Source organism: Paroedura picta, chromosome 15, assembly GCF_049243985.1.
Source record: "Paroedura picta isolate Pp20150507F chromosome 15, Ppicta_v3.0, whole genome shotgun sequence".
NCBI lineage: Eukaryota > Metazoa > Chordata > Lepidosauria > Squamata > Gekkonidae > Paroedura > Paroedura picta.
In genome coordinates, this window is record NC_135383.1 from 13782075 (window position 1) to 13802742 (window position 20668).

The 20668-nt window shown below is 45.4% G+C and overlaps 1 protein-coding gene across 2 annotated transcripts in view; it reads right to left on the reverse strand.

Annotated features, from left to right (window-relative positions):
* Positions 1-20668, reverse strand: part of ZZEF1 (zinc finger ZZ-type and EF-hand domain containing 1) — a 79307-nt gene that overhangs the window by 31495 nt on the left and 27144 nt on the right. For both annotated transcript variants that reach the window (XM_077311350.1, XM_077311351.1), the window contains exons 9-30: positions 20422-20520; positions 20150-20241; positions 18667-18815; positions 17681-17792; positions 16541-16756; positions 15721-15821; positions 14247-14416; positions 13463-13596; positions 12902-12972; positions 11998-12112; positions 11525-11684; positions 11234-11355; positions 11009-11131; positions 10091-10257; positions 8888-8969; positions 7180-7381; positions 5807-5949; positions 5140-5380; positions 4269-4348; positions 3490-3583; positions 1566-2058; positions 363-527 (exon numbers count right to left, since the gene is read on the reverse strand). In XM_077311350.1, coding sequence (XP_077167465.1) covers positions 363-527; positions 1566-2058; positions 3490-3583; positions 4269-4348; positions 5140-5380; positions 5807-5949; positions 7180-7381; positions 8888-8969; positions 10091-10257; positions 11009-11131; positions 11234-11355; positions 11525-11684; positions 11998-12112; positions 12902-12972; positions 13463-13596; positions 14247-14416; positions 15721-15821; positions 16541-16756; positions 17681-17792; positions 18667-18815; positions 20150-20241; positions 20422-20520 — 3331 coding nt within the window. The remainder of the gene's footprint in view (positions 1-362; positions 528-1565; positions 2059-3489; positions 3584-4268; positions 4349-5139; positions 5381-5806; positions 5950-7179; positions 7382-8887; positions 8970-10090; positions 10258-11008; positions 11132-11233; positions 11356-11524; positions 11685-11997; positions 12113-12901; positions 12973-13462; positions 13597-14246; positions 14417-15720; positions 15822-16540; positions 16757-17680; positions 17793-18666; positions 18816-20149; positions 20242-20421; positions 20521-20668) is intronic.

Here is a 20668-nt window from a genome sequence, read left to right on the forward strand (position 1 = left end):
TCTGGAGGACCACAGGTTGACTACCCCTGACTTAGGGTATGAGTCAGTCAAAACCACTGATTTTGAGGATCTTGTTTCAGGCTCAAAGCTATTTCTGCTCTAGTTTTAATAATCCACTATACATTTTATTACCAAGTTTTTATCTACCTAAAACCACTGATTTCAGCGGGACTTGAAAGTGCCTGAATGTTGGTAGAATCGCATCCAATACCTGGAACCGAATACGTGAACTGAACAGTTCATTTAAAAATAAAAGAGTATTCTGTTTTACATCTGAAACTTATCCAGGTTGTCACTGTGCATCACAAAACAAGGACAAAATGAACAAACCCCATTCACCGTAGATTAGATGCATGTCTTACTTTGTGAAGTCTTTTTGGCAAGCCAGGAGTTCTAAGAGGAAGAGAATGCAGGGTGAGAGGAAACAGTGAGGTTGGCTGAGAGTTTTTAGGCACTGGTGGATAGTCTTCAGGACTTCCAGGATACTTTTGGCTTGACCTTTTCTTAAAGCAAGAACCTCCAACACACTAGAATTAAAACACACGCCAAGCACTGGTGATTAGAGAGCATTTACTGAGCAGCACAAATGATGGCAACAGCATCAGGACAAGGGAATCAAGCAGATAATCATATCACCCTTCTGTCCCAAAAGCTGTTCTTTAAAACAACTGTGCCCACCCTTTTTATCACCGGGGACCACTCAACGCTTGACAATTTTACTGAGGACCGGTGTGTGGGGGGGTAGTTTACTCCTCTACTCTCAACCACTGCCCTAACACTCTCTGATCGCTATGGTAATGTTTAAACATCCCTTCAAAATAAGATACAGATACGCCACAACAATGAACACTCTAAGCCAGCCACTATCTGGTCCTCAGAACGAAGCATGAAGCTTCTGGTCTGGTTTCCAGCCACTTTCACCCACTCAGTCAAGTCTAAGCCTGCCGGGCCTTGGTTCTGATGCCTACAAATCCCACCCATCTATGCCTCCCACTCCCCATTTTTTAAAGCAATTCTAACAGCTGCCTCTTGTGGCGCAGGGTGGTAAAGCAGCCATCATGCTCTCTGAAGCTGTCTGCCCATGAGGCTGGGAGTTCAATCCTAGCAGCCGGCTCAAGGTCGGCTCAGCCTTCCATCCTTCCGAGGTCGGTAAAATGAGTACCCACCTTTTCCCTCCTGCAAGGGTACCAAAGGCAGTACAAGAGCTGTAACTACAGTTTATTGATTGAGAGCCAGAGTGGCAGCCTTCCATCCTTCCGAGGTCGGTAAAAAGCTTGCTGGGGGGTAAAACGGTAATGACTGGGGAAGGCACTGGCAAGGCCACCCTATATTGAGTCTGCAAAGAAAATTCTAGAGGGCGTCACCCCAAGGGTCAGATAGGACTCAGTGCTTGCACAGCGGATACCTTTACATTTAAAAAAAATCTTTAACAGCTCCTAGTCCGGCTCCCCCTAGACAGAATGTGCAACCCATTCTGGATGGATATATATTTTTGAGCCGAGAACAATGCCCCATTCCGAGGACCGACTAACACGGCCGCAAAAAAACGCCACAACCTGACTCACCTTTCGTGACAAAGAGACTGGTCCTTAATGAAATCTAAGACATGCTTCAGGATGGGGTACTTCTCCTTGATGCTGGGTGTGGATTTGGGCTCTTCCATCGAACGGAAAGAGAGAAGCCGTAGCCTTCCCCGGCTAAACGGAGGCTTGCGCGTGGGAGTGGAGGGAGGGGACGAGGCATCCTCTTGCTCCGAGGCACCGCTGACAAGCAGTTTGCTTAGAGGAGGGGAGGCCTTTTCTGCCTGGGGTGAGTCCGGGGACTGCTTCCTTAAATCTCCTGCTCGATTGCCCTCTGGGGAAGCAGACTCAGTTGTCCTGCAGGCAGGGGTTGCATCCGCGGCCTGAAAATCTGCTTCGATTACAGAGCTTGTCCTTCGGCGTTTGTCTTTGTGGCACTGTCCAAAGTCCTCCACGCTATCAGAGTCGTGGCTTTCTGCCTTGGTCCTTGTAGGTAGAAAATTCAGCAATAAAAGGCTCTTCTGGATGCACTGTTGCGCTACAATGTAAGGGACAATGGAGAAGCGTGAGAACTGCTCGAGCTGAAAGGCCCTGGTCAAGCTTCCCACTAAAATCTGGCCTGCATTAACAACAATCTAGAACCTGAAATGGTTAAGTGTTTCAAAGGCAGATGAAACAGTTGATCTGAAGCATAAGTGCTTGCCTGCTTCCTTTTCCCTCCTGCTTTATAGGGCAAGGGCACCAAAGGCAGAGCAAGAACTATAACTGCAGTTTATTGAGCAAGAGCCAGAGTGGGAGCCTCTAATCTGGAGCACCAGGTTTGATTCTCCGCTCCTCTTCCACATGCAGCCAGCTGGGAGATCTTGGGCTAGTCACAGTTTTTAGAGCTCTCTCAGCCCCACCTACCCCACAGGGCGTTTGCTGTGGGAAGAGGAAAGGAAGGTAATTGTAAACTGCTTTTAGACTCTTTTGTGTAGTGAAAAGTAAGGTATAAAAACCCAATTACTCTTGTTTCTCCAGTGTGCCACTAAACCAAAGCTGGCGTATGTTTCTGATTCAGGTTTGCTAGCTGACTGCATCAAGCCACGATGAAGAGAACATCAGCTGTGGGACTGACATTATGCCTGAATTTGCCAAGCCACAATTTAACATCTTTCACCAGGGTTTGGCGCAATGTCCAGGCTGAGACCATCCTTCAGCTATTCCTTCCCCTGAAGCAGGATTCTAAGCAAGGATTAATAAACCGGGATCTGGGTGTGTGTGTGTGTGTGTTGGGGGATGTGTGTAGACACAGCTTCAACTTGCCCAGGCATCTTCATTCAGACACTCACAACAAACTGGGAGCTTGATTCAAGGCTTCCTTGGGATCTTTTAACTATGGCCCGTGGATAACGAAAGGAAGGAAGGAGAAAAGAAAGCAAATGAGCACAGGAAAAACTGACTCTGTATTCTCTGAATACAGTCAGTGGCTCTCAGTTTTGTGGGGCAGAATTCTCTGGAAACTATCCACTTAGACACAGGAAAAGTGCTTCCTACTTCCAGCGCATCCCTTAGGAACCTCTCAGATTACACATGAAGTAAATAAAATGATCAGCAATTGTCCACAAACTCCACACTTTGGCATGGGGAGAGTCCCATCTTCCCATGTCCTACCTCTGAAGATGCCAGCCACAATAACTGGCAAAACATCAAGGCCTAAAACTATCAGACCATGACCACATAGCCCAGAATACAGACAACAACTAGTCTCTGGACACCACTGTCATATTGTGAAACAGAAAGAGATCAGTCTGGACAAAGTTCAGTTCTTTGTAGGAGCTTAGGACATTTCCCCAAGAGATCACTCACTGTTCCTCAAAATGACCTCACACTATGCCAAGCCTGGAGAACCCCATATGCTGCCTTATCTAATGTAAAGGAGACAGAACTAGAAGCAAAGCATGAAAGGAGAGCGTGCAAAGACACTTACCAAGCGTTTCTGGGTTCACCTCATTCACATCCCCAGCTGGCTTCTCTTCCCGGTCACTCCCCTGGTCCACGAGGAACTTCTGCTTCATCTCTAGCTGTAGGGAGGATACGGAAATTGTTCACAGTGCCTTTGCCTAGAATGCATTTCAGCAAGCAGAATTAGAGAGTGCCAAGGGACCGCAGATCCGACGGAAGCGTTAGGCTTTCAACAAGCCTAAGGAAGTCTTCGGCCACCAATTTCATGTACATAAGGTACTCCCCCTAAAAATTAACACAACCAGACATGTAGGTCATCAGCCCTCTTGTAAAGCTTCTGCATTTATTGTGTTAATGATCTACTGTCTTTTAAACGTTTTAAAGGGACGTTAAAACTTCCTGAAAACATTTTATTTATTTGCTGTCGAAACTGTGCCTAACATTCGACAACCCCATAGGACAGTGGTTCTCAACCTTCCTAAGGCTACGACCCTGTTTGGGTCACCGAGGTCGCTGCTGTGGCGACTCCTAGGGAAAAAGCCGACTGACCCCTCCAGGGGTCATGACCCCCATGTTGAGAACCACTGCCATAGGGTTTTCAAGGTGGACATTGGTGGTTTATTCTTTGCCTGCCTCTGTGTAGCAACTCTGGACTTCCAAGGTGATCACCCACCCAAATACAAATCAGGGCCAACCCTGCATCTGAGATCTGATTTTTAAATTATATTTATGTTGATTTTATTGTAAGTTGCCACAAACATACAATGAGCAAATATTTAAATGTGTGCATAATTAAAGGCATACCATCCATATTCTGATCCCGTCAGCCAGGGTATAGACTTGTGCAAACTCATCACTCAAAAGTGCTTTGCCTCCGCTGGTGACTGTGAGGGCAGAGAGGAAGAGGAAGAAAGGGAGAAAAACAAAACCTTTTAAAGCCAGTTGATAGAACTCTACAGCTAACACTGAGGGCTAAAGGGAACCATAACAAAGGCTCTGATTGGTCCTCTGCCCCTACACATGAACACATGAAGCTGCCTTGTGCTAAATCAGACCACTGGCAGAGGCTCTCCAGGCTCTCTGGTGGAGGTCTCTCCCATCACCTACTGCTGGGTCCTTTAAAACAGAGATGCCCGGGATTGAACCGGGGGCCTTCGATGCGCAAAGCAGAGACTCTTCCGCTGAGCCAAAGCCTCTATGCTGAGTGCACCATTTCAAGAGTGAACGAAGAACCAGATTCATAACTTCATGTTTTTCTCACAGACAATTCTTACATCATTCTCAATGCAGACAGGGTTGAAATTATTACTATCTAATGAAATGTCCCCACTGACTGTCCAGAGGGGCCCCCCTTCAGCCCTCTTCAGTTACTGGAATACCCTGGGGCAAACATCAGATGTCTGAAACATTTTTTTCAGGATAATACTGGATTAGCTCAGGAGGGCAAAATCCGTAAACCTAATCCTATAACAACAAATCTTCCAGATTTCAAAGCCAGATGCGCTAACGGGACCAGAGGGTTTCCCCCCCTATGTCAAAGCGATACCTGACATGTGTCAAGGGGAGCAAATGTTATTTGGAGGGAACATGCAACCTTGCTTTTGACAGCTGAATTACATCAATAAGAGTAGTAGTCTTCGCTATGAATAAATATATTCACTAATGCAGGAGTTACCATATCTTTGCAGCTTCCCAAACAAATCGGAAGAGAGATACACCAAAGCAGCAAATGTGGCGTTGACAGCTCGATCAACAGTGGAACCAGCAACTATATCACTCTTGGGGGCCTGTTTTTTACATGCCTGTATGAATCCTTTGAAAAGCTCAGAGTTTGGCCCACTGAACTCCTGGGCAGGGTCTGATTGTGCGAAGTCAAGGAGAAATTTACGACAATCGCTGATATGAGAGTTGAAGCCCTGCAAACCACATGTGAGAGAGAGAGACAGTCGAGTTGGGAGCGTGGCCCATGTACAAGTAACAAACGTTTCCATATTTATTACATTTATTGTGTTTACTGCCTTTATATCCTAACCTTTCTTCTCGCATGGAAATTTGACTGGTCACCTGTGTATGCCGAAGTACGCCCATGCTTGCTGGTAATCCTCATGTCATGTCAGCAAGAACCCTACTCAGTGACTGGAAGTCAAATTGAAACCCTCCATTCTGCCCTGGGCAACTGCAGCAGTGTGCCTTCTGTCGTGCCTATCTATGTAGAGTACTGACAGATGCTGGCTTTAGGATGGGTGCCTAATACAAACTCAGAGGATTCTGGCTTGCAGATGCTAAAGCGGTCCCTGCAGTGGCGCAACTAGATTTGAGGGAGCAATTGACTTTTTAAATACCTCTGTGCCTCCTTGGCTTGTTTGTTTGGGCACGCTTGCTCTTGAAATCTGTTCAGGACACATCTGCTGCCTGAAGACTGGTTTCCAGAGAGGAGAATTAAGAACAGCTGTCACTTTTGCAGGAGACAGTTGTGTTTCATTTCCTACAAGGTGGAGGGAGAAAAAAAAAATACAGAATTTAAGTTGGAATAGTAGAGGTTTTCCCTCTGTTATTTTAAAATCCACATCATTGAAAATGAAAAGTAAAGACAGCTAAGCTCATGCAGGTCCCTGCGGATTCTCCAATTTGCACTATTAAGTCATATCCGGGGGGGGGGGGGGCTCAAGTCTATGTACTTCATGGAGAAGCGATGCATACTGGTTAGTGTCCAACTAGGATTTGGGAGCATAAGATTCAAATCCCTGCTCTGCCTTGGAAGCTTACTAAGTGACCTTGAGCCAGGTGCACATTCTCAACCTAGCCTACCAGACAGGGTTGTTGTGAGGATAAAAGTGGAGTATAAGTGAAGTAAAATAAATAAACTAAGTATGCAGGACATACTTATAACATGGAACTTAAGCAATTTAAGAAGGAGGCAGATCTGTAAAGAGATGTACTGACACTTCAGAGCCCCTGTCCTATACTGGCCAAGCCACAAATGTAACAAGACCGAAGGGAATCAATATTAGTAAAATACTTTTAAAGCTGTTCCGAAAATCCCTAAGACAAGAATGAATTAATTCAGGCTTTCTCAGCCAAGGTTTCGAGAAAACTTGGCGTTTCCTGATGGGCCTGCAAGGGTTTCCCAAATGGGTGGGAGTTAATTAATTTTGTCTATTTTTTTAAAAAAATTGTTGAACAGTTATTGGGTGATATGACTATATATGGTCATGTTGACCCACCCACCCCTCCCAAAATGGTCAGTGATGGGCCTGGAGGGGGTGGGGAGGGGAGGGGCCCCAGGTGGGCATGTCCACAGCTATGCTTCCCAATCATATTCTGCACAATTGTGGCACTTCTGGGGTTTCTGGAAGCCTGAAGAATATTTCATAGGTTTCTCAATTGTAAAAAAAGAAAAAGTCGAGAGAGACTGCTTTAATCTCTTGTACTGAGCTAACATCACCTGCAACAAAATTCCTGGCAATGTGAACGTAAGATTTTTTTTTTTTTTTTGGTCATGCTCTCTGAGCTCTGCATTAGAGCCAGGCATGAGACACAAGTGTTGGCCTCTGTCTCCCAACCCGGCCCTTGTTGTATACCACTTTGCACATTATGTAGACTAGAGAAGAGCGACACATCTGACAATCCTTTCCCCTTGTTTCTCACGGACGACCCATCTGCGGGAGAACAGTCTCTTAAAAAAAATTAGTAATAAATATCCCCTTCGACTCACCCTGTACAGATTTCAGCACCATACTCCGAGAAGCCAAGCGCCCCATCAGCCTGGCCACGAGATGTTGCAGATCCAGGCCCCAAGAAACAGCAATGTCCGGCCGGCCGTATGCCGTGACGGAGAACTTGTAGCCCCACTCATTGTTAATACTGTCAGAGTGAAAGAGAAACTGCAGCCGTGGGCCAGCCTTAAAGGTCACTTTCTACAGAGCAACAAAACAGTCACATTTTTGCCAAGGGTAGCATGACAGGAAGGCACATCAGGAACATTAACCCCAGAGGTCTAGTTACGATCCCAAACATACACCCTGACCCTGTCTTCTGGCACATTTTTTCAGGCGTTTCTTAGAACGCCGCCCCAGTTAAATCTCTTCCGAAGCTAACTTTTATGGAGACTAGAACTGACGGTTTCATAGAACAGCAAGATTTGGGTCCAATAAGCCAACAAGATTTCCTGGGCATAAGCTTTGAACTCTTGAAAGCTTATACACCCTTGACATCTTCTTGATCTTTAGGATGCTACTGGACTCAAATCTTGCTCTTTTATTGCAGACTAACACACGGCCACGTGTTGTTTTGGGGTGCCCAGTCTTCTCTCCCCAAGGAGTTTCTATCCAGTCATATTGGGTGGATTTAAATTCCAAAGCCAATTCCGAATCCCTCCTCATCAAATTCATGCTTTCAGAAAAGGAACCCATTAAACTTGCCAGGGTAGCCGATGCCCTTGGAAGCATGTCCCAAATAATGTTTGCTAGCGTGGGAATGTAGTCCTGTCTGATCCATTTTGTTTCCTTGGATTGTGATTGTGTATGCCAATAAAGAGCCTCTTGTGACGCAGGATGGTAAGGCAGCAGAAATGCTGTCTGAAGCTGTCTGCCCATGAGGCTGGGAGTTCAATCCCAGCAGCCGGCTCGAGGTTGACTCAGCCTTCCATCCTTCCGAGGTCGGTAAAATGAGTACCCAGCTTGCTGGGGGGTAAACGGTAATGACTGGGGAAGGCACTGGCAAACCACCCCGTATTGAGTCTGCCATGAAAACGCTGAAGGGCGTCACCCCAAGGGTCAGACATGACTCGGTGCTTGCACAGGGGATACCTTTACCTATGCCAATAAAGCTTGTCTGAGTCTGACTATAACACAGCTACCCACCTGAAACTATTTCACAGAGTGCAGCCCACCCCCTAGAACGGCAAACAAAAAGCCCCACAAAAAACTGGGCAACTGTGTGACATAAAACAGGATTAAATAAGCAAGCTGCTGTCAAGCATTCCAAAATTCAGCTGTATAATTAGGGCTAAAAGCTTGAAGAGCTTTTAAAGGATGTTTCTCTTTCTTTAAGGAACACAAGCTTACTACTTAAGCAAACAGTTGAATGAAGGCCTGCATTCCTTCAAAGCGATTCTCATGATTATGAGATCATGCAAGGTTTTAGCAGTTGACCGTGAAATATCCAGGGATCTCCATGCTCTGCCAGCAGGCTTTCCCAGAGGCACCTTACAGAAAACAAGATGCTGCACTAGATGAGCCACTGGTCTAACATGTCCTTCTTAGGAAACAGTCCATGGGCAACGATGCCTCTGCTATCTCCCCAAGACCCACCAGTAAGACGACCAGCAGTTAAAAGATCCTTCAACTGCAGCAGCAAGTCAGGGCACTAACTCAATGCATCTTGAGATCCGTTTATAAGTCACACCTATTAATCTCACTCACCTTGGGCCACTTGTCTGTGCCAACTTGTGTATCATAACGAGTTTTTGTTCCTTTAGCATCGGTGAACTCCAGATAGTCATACCTGCAAAGAAAATTGACCCAGTCATAACTGACAGTCTACCTCCAGTCTGAAACAGCTGGATTCACAGGAGCTGAGAGCAAAAGAGGGCGAATGAAACACTGGACTTGCTGGGCATGCTGTACACAGACTGAGGGGCTTTCACACATGCTGAATAATGCAGCTTCAATCCACCTCAGCAACCGTTTGCAAGTGAATTTTGCCGTTTCCCCACAGTAAAATCCAGTTGCAAAGTGAACTGAAAGAGCTTTATTGTGTGGAAAGTGGCTGTATATATATACAGTCATCGAAACCTGTGCACAGGGCTACCCTTCCTGTGTGGTGTGGTGTGTGTGAACACACACAGACCAATCCAGGCTCTCTGAACTAGGGTTAAACATTTATTATTTATGTTTGCTTAATTTATAGCCTGCCGCTCCCAGACAAGCTGGCTTGTGGCAGGTGATTTATCAGGTGATATGACCATATATGCTCATTTCGACTCACCCCCACCCCCAAATGGCCAGTGATCGACCTGGATGGGGTGGGAGGGGTGGGGCCCCAGGTGGACATGTACTCAAGCTCTGCTTCTATGATTCTACGATTCTTCCCAACCACATCCTGCACGATCGCACCGTTCCTGGGGTTTCTCAAAGCCTGAAGGATGTTTCTGGGGGTTCTCAATGGTAAAAAAGTGGAGAAAGGCTTTCCATAGCCATAAATCTGCCCTTAGTGTCTATAACCACCCCCCCCCCCAATATTAACAAATCCACAGGGCCTTATAGATGTTGGTTACGATAACTGTTTTGTTTCCTTTTCACTTTTTGCTGCTATTTCTAACAGTGAAACATGTGATGAAGTCAGCAAAACAGGGCCGCCCACAGAAAAGGCAGGAGTCTCTACATACACAGAAGGTCATGCAGAAAAATATCTGCAGAAAAATATCTGCCAATGGACTGGGAGGGGGAGGGGGGAAACTGGCCTGAAGACTGGAAATGCTTCAGAACGGAGGCAATTCTGAAAGCCACTGACAGGCAGCCACATACATGTGGGCAAGATCTGCTAAGCTGCTTTTAAGAACCAACTGAGGTGGGTAAGGCCAAAGAGGACCCAAAATCACCCCTAGGCTGATCGCTGCCGGTTACCTCCTCTCGATTGCACAGCGCTCGTCAAATTCCACCTCAAAGTAAGTAGCCCCCAGGCAAAGGAAGACTGTGACGTCGTGGCAGTTGTTGTCGTAGTTATGGGGCGATTCCATAGTCCATGTTCGCAGCACCACTGGTTGCTCTTGCTGCCAGCTATCCAAGTCCATCTGGTGTGATCGGAGGAGAAAAATCAAGGCAGAGCTGGGATGGGAGCCGCTATCCCAAAGCGAAACTGGAAATTGTTATAAATTATTGCTTCCCCAGACGTATTTCGAACACATAAAACATTCGGAATTAGGTCTAAATTGAGTCCCTGCGTAGCAGGTCTTCCCACCATCATGACTAAATGGAAATGATGCTAGAAAGACACAGTTTTATTATGGTGAGATTACTCCTGAAAAGATTTCTTAGCCCCCCCCCCCCCTTCCTGGATTCTCTGTCAGATATAGTTATGATCTTTAGCAGGAAGCATGTTGGATTAAAGCGTTCAACAGAACAGCCCTTGAAACAGTTAAGCCATACAGAGGATGGAGCAGAGTTGTTCTGTCTTGCCCTAGAGGGACAGACCAGAACCAATGGGATGAAATTAATTCAAAAGAAATTCCGTCTAAACATCCGGAAGAAGTTCCTGACAGAGCGGTTTCTCAGTGGAACAGGCTTCCTCAGGAGGTGGTGGGTTCTCCATCTTTGGAGATTTTTAAACAGAAGCTAGGTAGCCATCTGACAGAGAGGCTGATTCTGTGAAGGCTCAAGGGGGTGTCAGGTGACAGTAGATGAGCAATCAGGATGTGAGTGTCCTGCACAGTGCGGGGGGTTGGACTAGATGACCCAGGAGTTCCATTCCAATTCCATCATTCTATGATTTCTATGAAACAAATGCCATTAGAAGCATCTATCTGCATCCTTTATGAAGACTACCTTATCCAGATGCTCTCCTGGGTCCATCGACAGGTCGTTCAATAGCTTTGTCAAGGTGCTGATATTCTGCAGCAGGGCACAGTGCGGGATGTCTAAAGTGCAGAAGTCCTGCAGAACCGTCATCTGGAGAGCATGTACGAGACACCCCATTCAGATTACTGGTTTTTAGACTGAGCGTTTGGCTAAGACTACAGGTTGCCACAATAACCCAACCAGTTCACTCACCATCTGGCGAGTTACCATAGCAAAGACAGAATTGCTTAATTTTTCCACTACGATCTTTGCATTATGCTGAGCCAGGAGAGATTCCAAAATTTTCCTAACGCTCGACAGGAACAGTTGTACATCTAGAGGGGAAAAATAAAAAGGGGGCCACCGTATGAGACGCTAGCTGCTTTTCCCATTATTGTTTCATGAATATCAAGTAAGCTTAACAAATTACTTGCACACCATTGTACAGAGGGAAAAATCCTGCCTTGAAAAGAAGGGGATGCATCTTATGACTTGGATACCTACATTTTGTAAGGATTTCTGCGGCAAGGTTCTTTGGTGCTGAGTCACTGCCCCTGAGTTGCAAGTAGCACCAGGAAAGGAGACTGCCTTGTACAGACCAGAATAAGGATGAGAGCACGGAACTGCTGTCTTGCTGGGCCGTACCCAACATCAGCATTTCACACTGGAAAATTAAAAGCAGGAAGTTGTTAGAAAAAGAGAGATGGGTGCTGAAGGTTTTCTATAAATACAAGGGTTTGTTTCGGAATTCTGTAATCCTAGATCTATTACATTGTTTATTTGAGGCTTAATCCATCGCATTAACTTACACCAGGGGTAGTCAAACTGCGGGCCTCCAGATGTCCATGGACTACAATTCTTCATGGGAATTGTAATCCATGGACATCTGGAGGGCCGCAGTTTGACTACCCCTGACTTACACAGTGTAATTGGCCTTGATTCTCGAGAAGAGAGACTATAAATGAAGTCATCCCTACCTCTCTTGATGCCACCAACAGAAGAGTCTCTATCACTGATAGCACTTGGGCGACATCTACGTCTGAAGAAGTTCCCTTCTCTGGTAAGAGCAAAAGTCCACCAGGATCCTGGTTGCTGGCAAAAAAATGAACATTTTGCAAGTATTGTATTAACACTGTATTGCATGTACACTTTTGACCCTCATGCCAAACCCTCTTCTTCCCCTGCGACTGCACATTTTTCAGACTTGAAACTGCTCTCAAGTACGGGTATTGCTATCAAGGATGGGTATCACCAAGATGCGACTTAGGATGAAAATCAAAACTGGTGTAATGGATCAATCAGTCAATTGCTTTGTTACGATCCAAGATCAGCATATAGACACATCCAAAAATGCACAGCTGTCATTCACACAACAAATGATAAAACTATTAATATCATATACATCCATACATAAGAACAACAGGGAGTTTACTGGGAATCAGTCAGTTGCTTCTGCATTACTGCAATATTTTGCTACATGAGAAGTAATTTTGGTAGAGCTAACAGCCAGGAGAAGACAGGTAAAAGTGGCCGGTTTTGCCTGGGAATTTAGACAATATTGGCAAAATAAACTGTGTATGAATAGTCTGGTAAACTTTGTTTCCTGACTATCTGTAAGCTTAACAAAGCCTGGTAAACTTGGCAATATAGGAGCACATGATCAATGGATTCTAACATTCCCGCCAGACATGGACATAAACAAAAAGCACGTGCATACCTCCCTTCTATCAGAGCAGATAGTAGGGCATTGAACCGAGCTAGAGCAAATGCTCCACTATGTTTAGGGTACTCTAAGTGAGGATGGCGATGGGCTTTGAGAAAAAGTTTACTGAGATGCCACCTCTGAAGCTTTGTTCCTTTGGACATCATGAAGAGGCTTACCTGAAATACGTGCAGAGGGATTTGAAAGCAAGATGGGCAGATGGCTTGTGTTCCTGTTCTGTAATGTTTTTCTGGGGGGGGGGGAGAGAAGAGGGGAAAAGGCACACACACAATCATTTAGTACAGTATATTCACATCTGCAGTGTAATTTTGGTTTTAATTCAAAAGGGTTTGCTAAGATATTGGGGAAGAGAAGTGGAAGCAAGGAGATGCTAGATATGGAAGCTTTTTAAAAAACATCCTTCACGCCCTAGGTTAAGATACGTGAATGGTCTGTTCTCCAGAGCTGTCAAAGACTCCTGGGAAGGCCTTTTCAGCAGTCTTCCCTGCCCAGATTACCCCTGGAGAGATGCAGCAACTGCCTTTCTTCACAGGCCTTCCAGCATAATGTGATAATGTACACACCAGAAGACTTCCAAACAAAGGAGTTTGTTGTCATGGTCCTTTTGGTGCTGGCACAGTGAAGCTTTTATCGTTATCGACTCTTTCGGATTTTTTTAACAGATTGAGTGGGACCAGAGAGGCAAAACTGGCCTAAGAAATGAACGTTGTCAGTATTACCATCCTTGCAAAGAGCTGCTCCCGTCGGGCGCGTCTTTCGGGGAAAAAGATGGCTGCGCCGTTGAGGAGGGTGTTGTTGACTTCCCGCTTCAAGGTCTGCAGTGGCAGGGACTCGCCGTCTCTCCTGTCTACCACTGCTCAGAAAGATAAAGGCAAAGGAGTGTCTGTGTGAGTCCACCATAGCAAGAAGAAATAAAAATGCAGCAGCTCTATCCTATCTATCTATCTATCTATCTATCTATCTATCTATCTATCTATCTATCTATCTATCTATCTATCTATCTATCTATCTTGGTTTATATACCACCATTCTCAGAAATTCTAGCTGATGGCGGTTTACAACATATAAGATAAACAATAAAATCGCCCCAATAAAACCCTCTAAAAGTCAGACAAAAACATCATAATCCTCACACAAAAAAACCCAAGATATATACCCTAAAAGGCTAACAGTGCTTGTTTTATAGCAGCTCATGAAATATGTGCCACTGGATTTTTGTTTCCTTCAGAAAGAGCAAATTATTCTTTCCGCAGAGGAATAACCAACTATCAGAATCCTATTCCAAATTGCTAAAAAAGACAACCGCCCTTCTTTAAATACTACAGTGAAGAAACTTGAATTATGACAACATTAAGACTCACCCCCACCCCCCTTCAGAACATGTCCCAGAATCCTGCCATGTCCAGGAAGTGCTGTGCCACACAGCCAATGTGGAAAGTGTCCCCAGAAAGCAGAAGATGTGAAAGATGTGTCAGTATACAGGGGGTTTCAAAAACAGTTCACCTTCGCAAAGGTGATCGTAGAGTGCCTCTGCCGCTTGTGCGTTGTCGGGCTTTTTGCTCTGTGCGTTTTCCTGAGATTTTGAGGATTTACTGTCTGCGGTGAGCACAGGGAAGCAGCTCTGCAGAAGCTGCAGGATCATGGTTTGGGCCTCAATGCATTCTTCACGTGGGCTAGAAGGGAAAGTCACAACATCACTGTAACGACGCTCCATTTCTTACGCTTACGACGCTTTACATTCCAGTTTAAGAATACCATTAATGTCCGCTTAAGAGAAAAGTTTTTGAGAGAGAAAAAGAGAAACAAAAACAGTATCTATCCTAAGCAGTCATGAAAGCTCAGGGTGGGTGACAACAAACCGAAGATATATTTATTTTTTCATTTTATTTTTTTATTTATTGTATTTATAGACCGCCCTCCCTGAAGGCTCAGGGTGGTTTACATGAAACAACAAAATAACATCATTCAGGTAACAGTAAGGTGGTAACAACAGCAATAACATTAACATAATAACAATAACAACAATAACATTAAAGGAAGGTGAAACTGCAAGAGCCTTAGCTCAACTCGTACTGAAACCCAGGGGTTGGGTGGATGTGTTCACAGTCATGGTAGGAGGGGAGGACTTGGGGGCCAATTGGAAGCGATGGATAGGTCGACCTCAACCAAATGCCTGGTGGAGGAGCTCCCTTTTGCAGGCCCTAGAAACACTAACGAAGCTGATGTGGTATATCAGAAAAGTGATAACTTAATGGCTCAAGGGACACCCGTGGCCCTTCTGAACACCCTTCCCCAATTCAGCACGTGCCAAATATTACCGGAAGGTGAACGAAGGCCTTGCAGGATAGGGCTTGTGGTCAGCAGGTCGTTTCCACCTTGAAAGAGCTGCCAGCATGGGAGTGACTGAACTGTGAGCCCTCCTAAAGTGCAGGTATTGTAACAGAGATGGAATTAAAAGTGCCTCTCTGGATGGATGGTAATTACAAATATGGCTCACTGTGGAATGAGCACCGCCGTATCAGAGTGTCCGTCTAGGATCGCGGAGGCCCAGGCTCAAATCTCCACTCTGCCGTGCCATGGAAGCTTGTTGGGTAATCTTGGGGCAGTCACACAGGTTCAGCCTCACAGGGTTGTTGTGATGATGAAATGGAGGAGAGGATAACAACGTAAGCTACTTTGGGCCCCCACTGTGGAAAATGGCAGGGTAATAAGGGAAGTCAGTAAATAGAACAGCATGTTTTATTTACTGACTGGTTAAAAATGCCACTTTCTGGTCTGTAAATACACAGGCAAGAAAGGGCAGCAGCTACTATTGCGGGGCAGGAGGGAGCCTGAGAAGAGGGCTTAAGTTACCATTGCTTTCCCCACCTCTGAGGCTCCTTGTTGCTGTCAGGAGGTAGAAGGGATCAGAGAAGGCACAGAAGATGCTGAACATCAAGCGACTAGCCCAGGTGTGCTCCACCAGGGTTTCACCTACTTTTGGTGAAGTCTGCTGTAGAAATCCCAGAACAGCTTTAAATCGAGGCCTCCAAAGTCCAGGTACGATCTGTATCTTAGACCACTCTCTTTCTTCTGCACCTAGAAAGAATAAGGAGTCATAAGAAGATGCACACTGGAAACATTTTCCCCTTCTATTTTTAAATCAAAAAGTACTGTGGAAAGAGGAGGGAAGGGCAGAGATGTTAATTGTGACAAGATAATCTCAGGCACTAAATCCCAGCAGAGTCGACCTCGTTATAGGAAATGCTGGCATAAATCTGAACACAAAATGGACAGCATTCTTTCCCCTGGTTCAGCAGTCCCCCCCACCCCACCTCAAATCAGCACAAATACAGGAGAGTCAGGAGGAACCTTAAAATAACTTGCTCATTTAATGTGGCATCAGCTTCCATGGGCTGGCCTACACACAAAAAGGTAAACTCTGGTCCACGAAGACTGGGGATGCCACAAATGTGTTTGTCTTTGTGGTCCTACATGACAGCTCCTTCTAATTCTTTTAAGTGTAGTCTGAAAATTTGTTCCAACACCAGTCGGCTTCTGTACAAGCCTAAACTATGTAATCTGGTCTTGATATATCAGTACACCAGGAGCTCCTCTGGGCTACTGCATTGATTTCACAAGGCTCCTTTTCCAGAACCACCTTTAGTATTTACTAGCAGCTACATTAAAACAGCTACATTATTCTTTACTAGCCGCTACATTACTCAAACATTATAGCTGGTGGTCAATTAATGGTGCATTTAAAACCAGCAGTATAGATTTCAGAGAGAAGGTGCGGGGAGAGAAGGGAAACATACCAAATCCTGAGCAAGCTGCTGGACGAAACACAGAGTCTTCAGGAGAAGAGTCGTCCCGCAAACGGTATCTCCATTTGTTTTGCCGCACTTCACGCACATCATGTTTCTGTTGGGCTCTGCCAAGACAGGCTGAAGGTACCCGAAGAGGCCCAAACCTTGCACTCCGAGCCTCTCGGCTTTTTCTTGCCTTGTGCACAGGAACTTCACCATCAGATACTGAAAGGGACACGGCATCCGGAATTATTTTAAAAAGAAAGCGTAAACCCAGACAACGATGCTGTGCAGAACTCACTCACCACGTTGCTTGGCCTGAAATGCGTGACCCCGGAAACCAGTGGAGAACGTGGAATGTAAACTCCAGGGTTGGCTCAAATGGTCACATGGGCTACTCCGGACCACGCCCCATGAGATCACCAGAGGAAAGTACAGTTGTGCTCTTAGTGGTTTGCCATTACCTGCCTCTGTGTAGCAACTCTGCTATTCCTTGGAGGTCTCCCATCCAAATAAAGAACCAGGGATGACCCTGCTTGGCTACTGACTTGACCACAACAACACTCTATATTATTATATAACATTACATATTATATATATAGTATATATATTACATTATCATTATATAATGATAAGTTTTAGGGACATCAAAAATAGCAGTAGTGTTGCTGGGAACATACTAGGAAGCCAGTTTGGTGTCGTGGTTAAGAGCAGCGGCTTCTAATCCGGAGAGCCAGGTCTGATTCCCCGCTCCTCCACATGCTTCCCACTGGGTGACCTGGAGCTAGTCACAGAGCTGTTCTCACACAGCAGTTTCTCTCAGAGCTTTCTCAGTCACACCTGCCTCACAGGGTGTGAGTTTGTTGTGGGGAGAGGAAGGGAAGGCGGTTGGAAGCCGCTTGGAGACTCCTTTGGGCAAGTGAAAAAGTGGGGTATAAAAACCAACTCTTCTTCATTATTTCATCGCTATGACAAACTAAAAAGGACTGAGGGAGAACGATCGCTTAGTAACAATTAAAAAAAAAACAACTGGCAGGGGCTCATGGGAATTGTAGTCCATGGACATCTGGAGGACCACAGGTGGACTACCCCTGCTCTAAACCACACGGTAAAAGTTGCATCATCTTCAAGTTTGAATGGAAGTCTTACTTTGGAAATTCGGCACTGCTGCATCTTCACTTCCACTTCGTCCCATTCGTCTTCCATTTCAAACCAGCCAACAGGGTCCTCCTCTCCCAGCTCGTCGCAAGGAGTGCTGCTCCTGCAGGGACAAAGGAAGGTCAACCGGGCTGGTGCCTTCTCTGCAATCACACAATCCTGTTGCAGTTAAGAAATGTCAGGATCGACTGTCACAGGTGGACAACTTTTCCACTCCAAGTATCTCTGCAGTACAAACACTTGCAACCCCCCCCCCCCCCCCAGTTCCCAAAGCGGTAAACTAAAGCCTTTCTGAAAGATGATCAGAAGGAATGGATAGATGCTGGTGGGGTTAGCAGAAAACACTGCTGTGGCAAGGAAGAGATATAGAAAAATACAGACCCACTGGGAAACCAATATGGCAATAAAATATCCAAATTGGACTTATATAGAGACATCTCTCTTCAGTAATTCTTTTATTCTTAATTCACACAAGTCCCGACGCATTTCGCCTTACAGGTTTTTCAAGGGACAGTTTTTATATTTAAGGACCAATTTCAATTTATTAAAGAATCTCTTGATAGAGTATAAGAGTATAAGGTCATATGCCTCACGTCTGAAGCACCACAAGCTAAGTTTAGCTATTGTATGACCTTAGCTCCTTCCCAGTCTCAGCATTACACCTGCAAAATTTCTTTGTCTGAGCATATTGCTTCACCAATGCTAGTAGACGCTAACAAGAACTTCTACTCATCTGGATGGAAATTTGCTAGGAAAAGAACCAGAAGACCAAGACATTCCCCTTTCCCCTCCATGAGATTTGGGCAAGCTGCCTCCGACCACAAGGAATATATATTATATATATAATATATATATTTTAAAAACGACTTAATAAACACATGTCAAAAAGCACTGGCTACAAGTTCAAAGTATTCGCAGAATATGCTTCCCTTCTACCTGATTTTTCAAAGCATTCACAATGGACGTTTCTTCTTTACCTTATTTTTAAAAACTGCCGGAAATCCTCTAGCTTCCACTTGTCATAGTTTTCAAATCTTTTAAAATGCTCCTCTGCGTGAAATTTTTCTGAAGGGCAGTTATAAGCAAACACCAACCCACACCGGGCCCCAATCGCTCCTCTCCGCACCTAGGAGGAGAACAAAGTAGAACGGGGGGGGAGGGATATATCTCTGGAGTTTGCGAGCAGCAAAGCAAGAAGCAGGAAAAAGAAATCTGTTCCTTTGGAGGATAATGTCTGAATTGTTGGGGAGCGTAGTGGGACTCCATGTGCACACCCCAGATGCCTGATCCAGAGTCCTGATCCATTCCTCTCATTGATACACTCTCCTTTCCAAGGAGCTCAGAGCCGTATTTATGGATGGTGTGGCTTCACAGTTTTCATCATACCATTAAGCAGAGAAAGTGAATGGCCATGGGTCATTCGATGACTTTCATGACTCAAGAAGGGACGTGAACTCTGGTCCCCAGGCCAAGGCCAACATTCTTCCTGTTACACCCACGCTGGCACCCTTGCTCCCCTGTCACTTTCCCAGACAGGCTCAAACAAGGATCACTTTGCAGCCGAAGAAGTTATGAAGGCAGGGAGAAGATGCCCCTGAAACTGCCATTAATGTACTGGGCATGGGATAATGATGTCAGCCATGAAAAAGTCCTTATGTCAAGTGTTGGCAGACTCCTCTAGCTGTCCCTGGGGGCCTCAAAACCTCAGTCTGCCCCATTAAGAAAAAAATCAAGAAAACAAACTGGCAAAATCCATTTGTTGTTTATTTCAGTCAATGAAGCTGAAGCGCAAGGAAGGCATTCAAAACTATGCATGAGATTTTGGTCAAGACAAGTGAAAAAGCCACCAACCAGAAGCCCCCATAAACTGCACCCATAGAAAACGGAACCACGGTGCAGACGGACCAAACTGGTGCTTATTGTCACTGGGTACTGTTGCTATATTACACTGTTTGATACAAGTTCTCACCATTAAGTAAGTTTTTTATATTTGAATCTTCATTGTACTGTATTACGCATGAGAGTTACAATGTAAACTGCCCTGAGACGAAAGGGAGGGTGGTATATAAATATAATAATAAATTAAGAGTCACACCTCTTCCTCTGCCAGCAGCTCAGTAAGAGCTTTTTAACAAATCACTTTCAGCCACATGATTGGTCAAGAGAATAATACTGACCAGGCTTCCGGGGGCTGCTGTAAGGATTACTGAGTGTGCAAGATGCTATTTGAGCCCTTGGCATTATTATGATAATGGACAGAGTTCAAGGTGGAAACATTTGCAAGAGTTTTATCTTATTTATGATGGAAGCCTACTCCGTTTTGGCTTCTACGACTCAGTTTCTACATGCTCTGATGCCCTTCTCCGGCACAAACAACTGCCCCATTAAAAAAGTGTCTTAAAAGCAAGGTTGGTCATAAGCACTTTCAAAACAGCTACTGCTCTGTGAGCACCGGCCTACCTTTATTCTCATCTGCGTGACTTGGAAAGCCGATTCAGTCCCTGCAGAAAGGATCACGCTTGCCCGAGTCTTCCCAGTCTCCGTAAGGAAGCCTGAAAAAAATAGAACGTGAGACTAGTAAGTTTTGCTAGGCTTCTCCCAGCCTGAGCGGTTTCAATGTGACAAATTTGGAGCTGGACCAACCCAGGGAATGTTGCCCGGGACTGATTCCATGACGTGCAGATTTGGCACAACGACGATGACTTGCCTCTAGGAGCCAAGTGGGCGCTTACCGTCCCCCGTCCAAGGCTCCACAAGGAGGTTTTCGGGTCCTGATTTGTCCTCCTTTCCTTTGACGTCACAAGCTTGCAAAGTCAGCTGCAGAGGCGTTCCTGGAGAACGAGAGAGGCTTGTCAGAGGCAAACAGAGGGAGTCCCCCAATGGTGTCTTGGATCCTTTGGCAACAGGAGAGCCAAAGCTTTTTCGCCCTCTTCCTTATTGGCTTTTTTTCTTGTGTAATATTCTTTTCTGAAAAATCTA